Source organism: Falco biarmicus, chromosome 8 (genome assembly GCF_023638135.1).
Source record: "Falco biarmicus isolate bFalBia1 chromosome 8, bFalBia1.pri, whole genome shotgun sequence".
Lineage (NCBI taxonomy): Eukaryota > Metazoa > Chordata > Aves > Falconiformes > Falconidae > Falco > Falco biarmicus.
The window spans coordinates 41,931,678-41,944,959 of NC_079295.1; the positions used below are offsets into that span (position 1 = coordinate 41,931,678).

The following is a 13,282-nucleotide window of genomic DNA, read 5'->3' on the forward strand; positions in this document are numbered from 1 at the left end:
CTTGGTAAAGGATCTGGTTCTAAACCATTAAAGCCTTTGGTGATAACTGGCTTAGACCCCGAGTAGGGAATAGAAGTAGTATACAAACCTAGAACAAGCTTTACATCCATAATTGTTAGTTAATGTTTGAAAAGACATAACAATTAAAATCCCTAGCTATCTCACAGGACACCAAACCTCTCAGATCATCAACTTTTGCAGCCATTATCCGGACAAAAGTTGCACCACCTTTTGATGGAGTCAAGACTGAAGGATTCCCATTGCTGCATGAACCGGCACAGCTACTGCAGTGGTATATTAAGAAATGGCCTCAATAACTGACTGCGATGAGATTAAAATCTAGTTTGTTACTCAGACTCTGCAGTGAGGCAGCTGTTTTGGTATTTCACATGCTTTGCATTTTCTTCACTATTCTTCCTCCAGTAACTTCAATTGACCTGATTGTTTTTATGATACCTGAACAGACTGACTAGTTTACTGAAGCCTTCCTGTTGAAATATCTTTATAATTGCTAATAATTGCAATAATTGATCATAATTGCTCTTTGCGCAGGCATTTCAAAATTCCAGAGACAAGTCTAAATTGCATCCAAGTACAGGAAAACAATGATGGTATCCAAGCACTGCCCTGTTAGCTTTTTCCCCCCACAATGTACTTAATGACCTAGAAAAGTTACAAAAGCATCTTTGAATTACATTTACATATATAAACCAACCAAATATATTCAGCTAACACTGAGAAGAGAATGTCCCAAGCAGTGTGAAGACAAACTTTTGAGATGACTGATACTAGAGCAATTTAAGACTTTTTACTGAGTGCCTGGACATAGCAGTCAAGTGCACACTTCCCTACTGAAGTATTACTTGTAGTTAGAGACCACTGAAAGCTTATCTCATTATTCCCTTTTTAGAACAGCAAATGAGTAATTAGTCCAACATTAACTTCTGAAGGTTTTATTAAGTTCTATATTCTGGGAGAACAATTTTATTACTTATTCCACTTTTTTTGCCACTTATTCATTTCAGCAAATGGCAAAATTACTAGAAACTGCAGTGGCATCAGGATTTTTAATACTAAGAGCACAGATTTGTCAGACATTGAAAGATAAAATGGTTAGGAAGCACGGCTTGTGAGATAATATTAAAAAAGAATAGAGAGATAGCTATGTACGTGTATGTTTGAACTCATTCAAGATGAAGGAAACTCACAGCTTAAAATTAATGTGGCACATAAAGGTATCTGAATGCTGTCAATTAATATTCCAAGTCACGTGTGGTGAACACATACTCAAAGACTAAAATAAATAAGAGGTACTTTATTATCTAAGAAGAGTTTAAAGTGTGGCATTTCCTGACAATGCTTAGAGAGAATCATCAAGTAAAAGAATGCAAAGGTCATAAGAACTTGTGAAACCCTGATGACTGCTATTTTCCACTTAGTTTTCTCATGATAGGGCTGTCAGGTTCAGCATTAGTGAAAATACTTCCTACAACCACATGAGTACCCCAGATGTTATGACGAATAACTTTGCAGCAGCCAAGATCATCAACGGAAAATCCCAAGTGGCGGTAGCGTTCATCTGTTTCAAACAGAGTGTTGTTTGTGTAAGGTCCAAAAAACTAGGTGGAAAAAAAAAAAAGATAATTTTTTCACGTGAGCACTTCCAAGAGCATTTGAAATGTCAGAACTGCCCCTTTTTAAAACAAAACCCAAGTCCAGAAGTACCAGTTACATCTGTTGAAGGAAATTTTATGTGCCGTTTTATTAATGAGATCTACAAAGGAAACTAAGCAAAATACCCCTGGTTATACTGGTACCCCATATTTAAAGATTTTCTTTCACTGACAGAGCACTGAAAGCATACCAGTGTGTTTGAATATCTAATCAATCACACATACAAAAATGAACAGGTTATCACTAAGGATGTTACTACTGAATTGGAGCCCAAAGGCAGAACCCTACTTTCATCAGTCTTTAACTATTCCTTAAATGCATGGAATTTCAGGGAAGCTTTTAAGCACTATACACACCTTCAACTGCCTGTTCACCTAATAAACATCCCCTGTTAAAACTATCTGCTTCTGTTGACACAATAAATCACTGCCTTTCATAATGTTTTTAAGTAAAAACCCACTAAAGTAAGCTTTGCTGTGATTATGTTTACCTATGATATGGTTTTAACAGTTAGCTTCTATGAAAGCATGAGTGCCTAAATATTTTTGTCTGACCACTTTCTGAATCCTCTCTTGTTTCATAGATGTCTTGGGCAAAAACTGTCAGCTCCTCCAGAGATCTAGTGTAATCCGACAGTGAATGCCACTGCTGTTTAATAGGAACAAGCTATTAATTGTTTCTGTGTAATGAAGATGACAATAGCGTAACAAGACTTTTTAAAACCCTCCATCTACACCAACAGGAGTCAGGACTACCACCGTACCTTGGGAGGGCATAACCAGCCTATTCTGCAGTGACTAAGAGCTTTTGGGCATAATCTTCTGCAGTTATCTAAAGTTCAACTTCATTGCTGAACAACATTCTCCAAAGTGCCGACTGCAATGACAGCTGACAGTATGGGAACTGGCTCAGGGTTACTAACCTATCTTAACTTGTGAAACAAATTATCCTATGAGAACAGCTCTTTGACCATGTGAAAAAGCTGGATTTAACCCATACAGAATATAAATACCACTGCTAGTTAGCACACAGCAGTGTCCCTTGCATATTCCACACAGTGCAACTTACTGCCAGTCCTGAGGATGGATCAATGAAGTCAGCCCAATAGCCTTCAGAACAAATTGCATAGCAAATTTCCTTGGCACCATTAATGAACTTAAAGAAAATAAAGGGAAAGAAGGATATCAAATGAGATTTTTGTTACATATATATACACACATCAGAACACATACAAGATATTCTGAAAATGAACAAGCACAGATTTCTTTTGCCCTCTACTAATGAGAAATTCAGCATGCTTTAAATAGAAAATATTAACAATATTAAATGGATTAGAATTAATGGCATACATTAGACTACTCTGATCATATGAGATTTAAAAGTGTTCCTTGTGTCACTCAGTAATGGATTAACAGCTTGTACAAGGAATAACTTAACTACTTTGATTATTCATGCAGGTTGCAATCATACCTGTTATCCTCTTTAAGAAGTCAACCATTACTTCAGGTATTCTGTGTTATTTCCAGCAGTTTACAGATCTCACCTAAACTCCACAATTTTGACACTAAATGTAGCATTAAATGTATTTATAATGTATATGCAAAAGACAGTTTTGCTGCAAGGTCCTACCTCAGCCAATACTACAGTATTACATAGTTCTTCCTGCACTACAAATGTTTAACTGCAAATTATTTTAAAGAACAATTTAGTTTTGCGTCATGATAGCAAATAGTTCCATAAACATTTGTACTTTTAAACTAATTCTCTTGTTGTAATTTGCTGGTGGTCAGAATGAATAATGATTTCAAACTCTCCCACTATTTGAGAGTTTGGGTCATGTTTCAGATACACTGAGGGCAACAAGCTGATGTTCCTGAGAACAGTATTTTCAATTAAGCAACAGGCAAAGAAGTTCCCTGTTCTGTAACATGTCATCAAAAACCTCTGCTCTTTTAAGAGATGGCTGAAATAATATTTTTTTTTTAGCAAACTTTTCACATCTGCTAATTTGATGAATTAAGCTTTTTCTTTTTTTTTTTTTTTTTTTGATCTTTGGTGTTGTGTTGCAGTTATGCTTTTGTCAGATACAGAACAGAATTCAACCAGGCAGATTTAAAACTGTACTTCTGTATTCTGACATCAAAACACAGGGCACAAAATAACTACACAACCTACAGGCTACACAGCACATTTTTTCCAGACAAATCAGCAACAGCAGACCTCAAGTTATGTGCTTTTAATCACCTAGACCAGCAGTTTTCAACGCCTGTTATGAGGGCCAGCAGGGGCCCATAGAAAACTTCTGAAGAAACCTGCAAAGGTGGGCAAGAAAAAGCAACCACAAAAGTCGAGATTTGTTATGGTTCTAAAAACCTTCTGTGCACTCAGAAAAACACATCTACGTGCAAAATCTAAACAGATGAATACAGTGAGCTAGAGTAAAGCACAGGTAGAATTCACATAGCTTCCTCAAAATGTGAAAGGAATTTCCTAATGTCATAAAAAAAAACATTTCTAACCTCAGAATAATTATACTTTATTCGCTGACAGTTATACAAATGGGATTGTTCTCTATAATTAGTGCCGTCAGCAGCTCAAGGTTCTAAATTTATAGAAATATTATAGTTACTAAGCTTCAGTCCCTTGATGGTCCAAAATAAGGGAAATTTATCATTTACAGTAATCTGTTCTGTATTTTGAGGTTTGACAACTCTTACGATTAACTGTTTCAACTATCAAATTAAGTCACCAATAGAAGTCATCTGAAGACAGTACTTTGGGCATTAGATTTCTGATACAGTACACATTTTGATCCAGTGTTGTAACAACCCCGTATCACTCAGAGTGAGGTTAACAAACACTTGAGATTTACTACTGTAAACACATTTGGTTGTACAAAACCCTCACTACTTTAGCACAAGCTTCTCACATTAAATTAGTATTTTTAAGGTTACTTCTAACCATCTATGAAGCAAACAAACAGACCATTTTCTTGTGAATTTGCTGTTAGTAACCTTTAGGCTGGGAGGTTACATCCAACATCCTAACACCCCTGCAATGACTATATTAGACTTGACAGGGAGGTGCACAAGGAAGAAAGATGCCAATTAACATATAATTAGACCAGATTACAATGCCAAAGACCAACAGACCATAAATAATTCAAAGAGAAGAACACACTAAAATGAAGGGAATTCTAATTTGTGTGTAATCTTTATGCTGATCCTTCAGACTGCTTCTTCCTTTTCTGTGGTAACCCTTACACTGCTTTATAGAAGCCACATTTGCAATTTACAGGATTGAAAAGGACATTACCAGACTATTTTCAAACATGAATATGACCTTCACCATTCAGATGAAAATCCTACAGGACAATTTTTACCAGTTTGAGAAAAATTGTAACAAATACTATAGAGAAACTTTGTATTTTGAGGTGCTAAGAAAAGACTGCCAGCAGTGGTGAATGACGACACCTGCTGGAGTACACACAAAAAACACCCTTACGAAGAATGTGGAACAAAACGACTCGGAGACCTCTAGTGGCAACAGAACAAGACCACAAATTTCATGAGAATAGTTAAGATTAAATAAACATAACCGATACACAGGCTGAAAGCATTAACAGTATCCACTATCAGAATGGAAAAAGAAAAAAGGACAACAATCAGCTATCTTTACTAATTTACTGTAGCGTTTTACAACATTAAAGCATACTTTTGACTCACCTAACTATAAACAAAGTAATAGTTCTAAGAGACATTTTATGTAGAGTACTCAAAAAGCTACAAAACTGGGAAAAAGTTACCTCCATTTTATCAGTAAAAGAACATAGGATTGGTTCACAAATGTTCTACCAAAGACAGAAATGGACTGAAATACACACATAGTGCACAAAAGATACATCTACAAACAAAAATACGCTGATGGTAGTGTCAGCTACTTACGTTTTCTAACAGCATTTCTCTCTCATCCTCCACTTCTTGACTCCATACGGTCATATCATTTTTAGTCTTCTGGGTGACAGTTAATACCGTTAAACGGTTGGCATTCACTTCTGGAAACAGTGACTCAAAGTCTAAAAAAGTGAAGCCAGCACGTTATGGCTTCCTCTTACATTTTAGTTACATTTTTTTCAGTTTTATTGACCCTACATGAAAGGCTTCCTTCCATTTAAATCCAAGATATGCATGTGTTTTTTCATGTCAGATCCAGCAATCAGCACACTGGTTTGCAATGCTGACGTTGCTTTTGTGGGAACTAACATACCTTGGTAAGGTCCTGTTAAGAGCAATTTAGGGAGTCTGCTATTTCAAGACCTTCTATTTAATGGTAAGATAGAAGCCCCACTAATCTGCACATATCAAAATGTGCAAACAAGTGTCTTTAAAAAGATGTAAAACCAAGTATAATAATATTTAAGTATTTTGAACTGAACACCACCACGATTCTCCACACACACTGGCTAAGTCACATCACAGTGTACACCAATTTTTACATTATTTTTTTCAGTAGAAATGTCTCCGACCTACTTCCTAGGACATGATAGCAGACTCAATACCAGTAGTATATTGCTGGCATGAGTTGTGACAGTTCTTCCTCTAGAGGAGAAAAGGTCCAAGCACATCATGTTTCCCTCTCTACATCAGCTGTTGTACTACAAACAGGAATACATGTGAAGCACCAAAGTCATGACTGGGCTTCAAAGAGCCTTGTTTTCAGTGTGCAAGGAAGAAAGCACTCGCCACCAGAATTAGAAGTCCAAAGGTTCATTCTTTCTTAGTTTCTGAAAAGTCTGCCCTCTTCAGCATCTAGATCAAGATTTCAGCTTCTTTTCTCTTTCAGTACATCACTTTTTACATTAGAAGGTTTAACTCCAATTTAATTTCAATCATTTCCTTCTTGAACAAAGTAAAGAAAGATACAAACCCAATGCTTTCAGAAGTTTCATAATTTCAGAATTCACTATTCTACTAAGAAACCGTGCCAAAAGATCTGATTTTGTCAAAACCTGGGTTTTGGATAGTGAAGTAGCTCCAGAATCTACGTGACACTAAGCAAGCAGCTGAAAATTACTCCCTACCCCAGCTGATCTTGAATTTAAATGGCACAGAATTTTAAATGAAATACCAAGTATTGTCAACAGCTAAGCTTCAGTTTTCGTTTCAGAGTATGTATTTTAAAAAAGAAAAATACTAACTCTGGATTACCCTTTTCTACTACACATTCTGTGGCATCAATTACCTCATTGTATTTACTTGCATATTGTTGTATTTTAAAAAGTTACATTTTCTTAGCTGTCAATAAAAGTGAAAATATACCTTTTCGTAACAGTTCAGGACAAGCTTGTACTGCACATTCTACCTTTGCATTTTCAAAGTAAGTTTCAGCATTATTTATTTGCTGTTTCTGTGGAACATCAGCACCCTGAGGAAAAAAAAATAATGAAAACTAACTTTCTCATTCATTGATACATACAAGGAGTAACTGTGTATACCAGACTGTTTTTGTGACTAAATATCCACTGATACACCCAAGCACTTTCACAGAATTTGCAACAAGAGTTAAAAGGTTTTCAAGTATTTAAGTGGAAGAGATGTAAGTATTACCTATTACTTAAACCTACATAAATTTTAAAATTTTTATTTTGCTGTACTCTTAATTATCTCAAAGCCTTAACCAATGCAGAAATTTTTGAAAAACTTTCTTCTGAAACAATGGCCTTAAGTATTCAATACAACAGCAATGGACAGATTTCAGACATATGCACATTACCTGAGACAGAACAAAATTTTTTTCGAAGTTACACAACAGTTCTAGAGCTCTGAACTATGGGTATTTTCAGCTTTGGCTGTTGTAGCTTGAAAAGCAGAACAGTTTTCCAGTAATATCTTCTTTATTCTTTACAGTTTTTTAGTTCTACAGTTTCAAAAAACACCAAAACAAAACGGGAACAGGTTCTTGCAGATATGTTACAAATGGAGTACCTGTAAGTTAGCTATAGAACATTTAAGCTTGTAATGCCCTTAAGAAGGTAGTGACAACAGCTGCCTCCTTTGGGATAGCAACTATTAGTAATAGGCACAAAATGCCTTAATACAGTTTTTCTAGCTCTAATTATGTTGCAATTTACAAGGAATTTCGTAAGTCTAAGACCGGTATTACAATGTTGAATAATACATTAAGTTCTACCTAACACCTGTTTGTATCTGGAAGTTCTCCCTAGAGAAAACTGTGTGGCCAGCATTTTCGTTCTAAAGTTAACAATCAAGAACAGGAAAAAAAGCCATCAGAAAACACAACAACATACCAAAAACCAGACATTAACTGCAGTTATTCAATACATGTTTCCAAATGTACCTTGCATTACAATCACAAAAGTCACTGGGACAGATCCAAGCCCGACACACCATGCTGTTATGCTGGTAAACCCCTTCTTCCTAACCGTAGGATGCTTCTCTTACCAAGAATGGTAGTTCACTGTGATTGCTTGTCTACTACTCCCATTCCATCTGGCTAAACACCACTTACATAGTCCATACACCTAGCAGGCATGCTATCATCAAGAGACTACCACCATTATCCAAAGATCAGCACCACTTTCTGATACTGACAGGCTGGCAGGCCCATTTACTCTGCTCAGTTAAATGTAGTAAGGAAATCTCAGGTACACAGAGGTCAGAGCAGTTTGCCATTTCTCTGGTTCAAGGACTGGTGCATGAGCTTAGCAGAACTAAGCTTTTCTCCTTGCTGCAGCAACCTACAGGAGGTTCCTGTATTCAGCTGATCCTATCATTCAAATTTGGGTCCTCTCCTTAACTGAGTAATTCAGCCTTTTCATTAGCTGAGTGCTGTTCAAGGATTCCTAAAAACCACTGGTATGAAGAGTCAGCTCCACTTGACCGCTTTCTGAATACCAGTTGCAATACCAGACAGCAACAGCTGCACCGGGCATTTCATTATACAAGTAATCTTGCTAGAAAGCAGACCTGCATTCAGTGCACCTGGTTTGCACCGAATAAACTAACTAGAATTTCCTGTTGGGCTTTTTACAGAAAGGATGACCCACACAAGCTGAAAACAGAATCTGGGGGGTTCACCAGCAGCTTATGTTTTCTGAACACTCTGGAATACAACGCTGCATTCATAAAAAACACTATACATTGTTTTTTCAATGGAGATTTGCTAGTTGACTTCCAGTGTTTCTGAGCATGTCACAGACTAGGAGAGCCTGGAAAGCTGAGTCAGCAGCTAGCAGCACTAAACATTTGTTGGAACGGTGTGATCACACTAGCAATTAGCAAGCTGCTTGTTGTTAGTAACGCATTTGACTTAATGCAAGCTCTGCCATTGCCAAAATGCAGTCTCATTGGGAGACCTGAGGTAAAGTTAAGTTGATCTGCTTCTCTGTGTGAATTTAATGGTTATCAGAACTAAACAGGCAGATCTAAACACTGTCCAAACTGTCTAAGTCCAGATCCACTAAATGAAATACTAAGAAACGACAGGAGGTTTTGAAACTGAAGTTTTCTTTTCCCATCTACATATAATCAAAGTCACTACCAAAATGCTATTTCACTAAGCACTGTGTAGACATACAGTTAAAAAAAAAAAAATCAAACAAAAAGCCCCCAAACAAAAAACCAAACACATCCTGAAATATTTCTCTCTCCTAAAAGAAAAAACTTCAGCTAGGTTCTGCACTGTCTCTCACTTACCCTGGCTGAAGTTCACCTTTCAAAACCATCTAGAAAATCAACAGTATCTTCTTGCAGGAGGAAGAAAGATTAGTTATGTCTCTCTTAGACAGGAAATACCAGCTTCACATAGAAGAACCTGTTCTTACCTGAAATTCGTTTATGTATTGTGCCATTACAAATTCATGCCTTTCACTTGCTGAAGGCTCTGCTAATATATCAGGCAGACTTTTTGAAACTTGGCTTTTCTTCTGAGAAGCGGTTCCATTTAGGTGACAGTCAAAACCAATATTACCAGGCAGCTGAAATCTCTGGTCCTGAGGACCAAATGGACCCATTACCTCATCTGGCCATACAGTTCTTGGACCTGTAAAAGTCAAGGCCTTGCTTTAGTCATCACATCTAAAATGAAATGAAAAAAAAAAAAAAAGGAAGGAAAAAGCCCTCTCCCATTTAAACACCTGTATTTGAACACTATCGTATATAACCAAAGAAACCACAATGCCCAAGTCAGGGCCCTGACATAAAAAGCACACTTCAGAATTCCCAAATTTATATGGGGTGCAAAGTTCTGATAGCACACGAATTCAAAGAAAATTAATTTGCTTTTTCTTACATAAATCAGGAGGTGTAGCAGCAACATGAGGCTCATCTGAGCCAGAGGAACCTGCTGTAGAAAAAGCCTTGGGATTTACAACTCTTTTGACTAAGGAATAAAACCCTGGTAGGTAGGTGACCAATCTTGCTCTGTTACAGAGCACCTGAGAAGACAAAAACAAAATTAGTATTACATACTGCTAACAAAAACACTAATTTAAGTAAAACTTTGTGAGTTACAAAATAAATCCTCACTTGATAATTAATTTACAATTTTAATTATGATCAATTGTGTTTCTATAAAATCAAATTTTTAAGTATTTTATTATTACTTTGTATTTTACTAGTACTAGTATTCTAAGTAAAGGAAAAGCCTCCTCATGTGAGGAAAAAACCCCAAACAGTTTAAATAGCACCACTGAAATCCCACAGCCTAAACAAAGTTATGGACAGTGATTGTTTCCATGATTATTTCCATGTATGTCATTGTTTCCACAATTGTCACAATTCAATCACGGGACTCATTATCAGGAATACCTAGAAATATCGTTATTAACTAAACACTGATATCCAACACATTTGGATATCACTCCAGATACATCTTGTGACTCTCCTCTAGAAGCACACATACAGGTGTGCTTACACATATTTTGTCACTAGCAAAGGCCACTATCAACAGCTCTGAACTACAGGGAAATAAGCATATCAAGACAGGCAGGTATGGTAATTTCAGCTTCTTTCTTTTGCTCTCTAAATCCATAAACATTTAACATGTGCAAAACTTTAGTGCAGTGTTATTTATATTTGCAAACTCCCTGCATTCACATATTTATAAACAAATGTTACTGCAAACAGATAGTTTCATGGGCGAAACGCCAATAAGCCTCTATGAATTCTGTGGTCTTGGAACACATCAGAAAAATCTGCTTCCCACCACAGAACTGTACTGTCAATGTAACTTTGAATTGCTGAAGATGATTCTATCAGAAGCTGATTCAGCCACATAGCAAATGATGCAATGCTATCTCCCTGAGCATGCAAATGGTCTCAGCAACAGGGCTCCAAAGAGTAATCCTTACTATGAGGATTAACTCTGAGAGCCCATGACAGTATCTTAAGTAGTAATATGAGCAACTGTTGCTAGAGCTTTTCTGTTGGTTTTGTGTTTTGGTTTTTTTTAAAGAAGAAATACCCAGGTGATGTGATTACACTGAAAAGTCTGATAATTTTTTTTTGTACTTTAAAAATAGATGATGATTTTCATGATGCATTTACATACATTTAACAAAAATAACCAATCATACACTTAAAAACAAGAATTACAGGTGCAATTTAAAAAAATGTACGAATTTAACACAAAACTACTAATACTTTTGACTACAGTTGCATAAAAGCATGCATTACTGGAAATATAAACCCCACCTACTACACCATGTGTGCTTTTGTAAAATTTTATTTTCCAGGTAAGGAAAAGAAATTATCTCAAGAAACTGACATAAAGGAATTTTCCTTAACTGCTGTATTCTCGATTCTATAACTGTTTACACATTTACTACTAAACACATATCTAACAAAGTTACTTAAAAAAAAGTGAATAAATGGTATTATTTAACACAAGAACTTTATCTAAAGTATCAAGACCTAAACCAATAAGCATCAGTTTCCTGTATAACATCTCTGTGTAAACATACGATGTCTAGTAAGTTCTACCATCACCATGAAGACTCAAATGCATAAAAGCATATTTGATTTTCTGTTTTAAATCAAGTATACACAGTTAAGGCCTTAAGCTGTTTAGTTCTAAAGCAGCACTGGGTTTAAAAGGTTACTTTAACAACAAAAGTCTGCTAATTTCACTTAAATGTTTTTTCCTCCATTATGTAAAAGCACTACTGAAACTAATTTTTGCATAATGATTACACTACAGATAAAACAGATGTAAACAATTACAGCTGACACATAATTACAAAAGAGCACCTTCCCTTATAATCAGACTCACTTAACAGGGAGATGTTAGCATTAATTACAGATATGTTGACTGAGCTCACTTATGCAAATATTTACATACCTTGCATCACACAATTGAAAAAAACACTGCTGAAATCAATAAATTATTCATGTCTCCGCTGCAAGACTACATCAATAAAGGGTGTTTTATTCTTCAGTCTGAAGGCAGCCTAGTGAACCTAAGTACTTCATCTTAACTCATGACATTTGAAACAGAACAAAACACATCGTACCCAAGCATCAATTCAATTACTCCCATGTTAGCCACAGAAACTGGCTTCCAAAACTTAGAGGGAAGGATGACGATCGCACTGCCTTATAATGCAACTGTACCTTGGTATAACTCTTAATTTTGAACAAGAACTCCCCCATAAGCACGATGATTTAAAGGGGAAATAAAAGGCAAGGGGCTGGGGCGGCACGGAGAAGTCCCTTCCTCCCAAGGCGCCGGTTTGCCTCCTCCCCGGGACGAGACCCGGCGGGTGTACGGGTGCGACCGCGGGCCGAGAAGGGCCCACCGCGGTGTGACCGCCCGGGAGACGGGGACCCGCCGTACTCACATTGGCCATGGCAGACTGCAGGCTCCCTCTCGCCGACAGGCCCGGCGCCCCTGCAAGAGAAGCGAATGCGCTGGTCTCCCAGGCAGTGCCCGGGCAGGCCTAGCCCCGGCCGGACCGAGGCTCCTGCCCGCCCCTCACCCCGCACCGGCCGGGCCGCCACCCCTCTCCGCTTCCCGACAACGGTCCCACAGGGCCCAGCGGCGCTGCCCACTCGGTGCAGGCCCGGCCGAAGCTGGCAGCGGCAGGTAACGGCAGGGGGGAGACGCTGAGCACGGCGGGGCCGCCCCTCTCACCTCTTCCTGCAAAATGGCGCCGGCCCCCGCCGCACCCGCGCGACGGGCGTCCGCCCCGCCTATCCCCAGGCCGAGCGAGACGATCAACCGACACATGGATTAGCGCGCCCAGTGAGCAGCCAGGGCTAGGCGGGATAAGTCGATCTGGCGGTCGATTGCTTGGGGCCGAGGCCGGGGCCAGGGGGAAGCCGGGGCCGGCAGCCGGCGTGTGGCGGCCCGGCCGCATCCTTAGGGCGGGCGGCCGCGGCCGAAGCTGGGGTTTGTCCTGGTGCTGGTGCGGCGATAGGGCGCCCCTGGGTGCCCCTGCGGGGCTCGGCACAGCCGTGGTGTCAGCACCGGCTGGCCGGTCACCGGCCGTGCAGTTCCCGTTGGGTGCACCAGGAGGCAGTCACGTAACGTAGCCCAGGCTGGCGTTACAGGCCCCCGCCTCCCCGACTGGGGCGGCCTGGGGCCGGGG

At 38.7% G+C, this 13,282-nt stretch overlaps 1 protein-coding gene across 2 annotated transcripts; it reads right to left on the reverse strand.

The window, feature by feature from the left end:
* Nucleotides 1–937: 937 nt before the first annotated feature.
* MMADHC (metabolism of cobalamin associated D) lies at nucleotides 938–13,066 on the reverse strand. Of its 2 annotated transcripts, none has more exons than XM_056348644.1 (8): nucleotides 12,826–13,066; nucleotides 12,533–12,582; nucleotides 9,985–10,129; nucleotides 9,518–9,735; nucleotides 6,993–7,098; nucleotides 5,619–5,749; nucleotides 2,743–2,829; nucleotides 938–1,619 (listed from the first exon to the last, which is right to left on the reverse strand). In XM_056348644.1, exons 1-8 carry the CDS (start codon nucleotides 13,049–13,051, stop codon nucleotides 1,425–1,427), a joined length of 1,158 nt encoding a protein of 385 aa, XP_056204619.1. In that variant the 5' UTR covers nucleotides 13,052–13,066; the 3' UTR covers nucleotides 938–1,424. The 2 variants fall into 2 exon arrangements, with proteins under 2 accessions (XP_056204619.1, XP_056204620.1); XM_056348645.1 differs by lacking the exon at nucleotides 12,826–13,066 and adding an exon at nucleotides 12,671–12,819.
* Nucleotides 13,067–13,282: the final 216 nt, after the last annotated feature.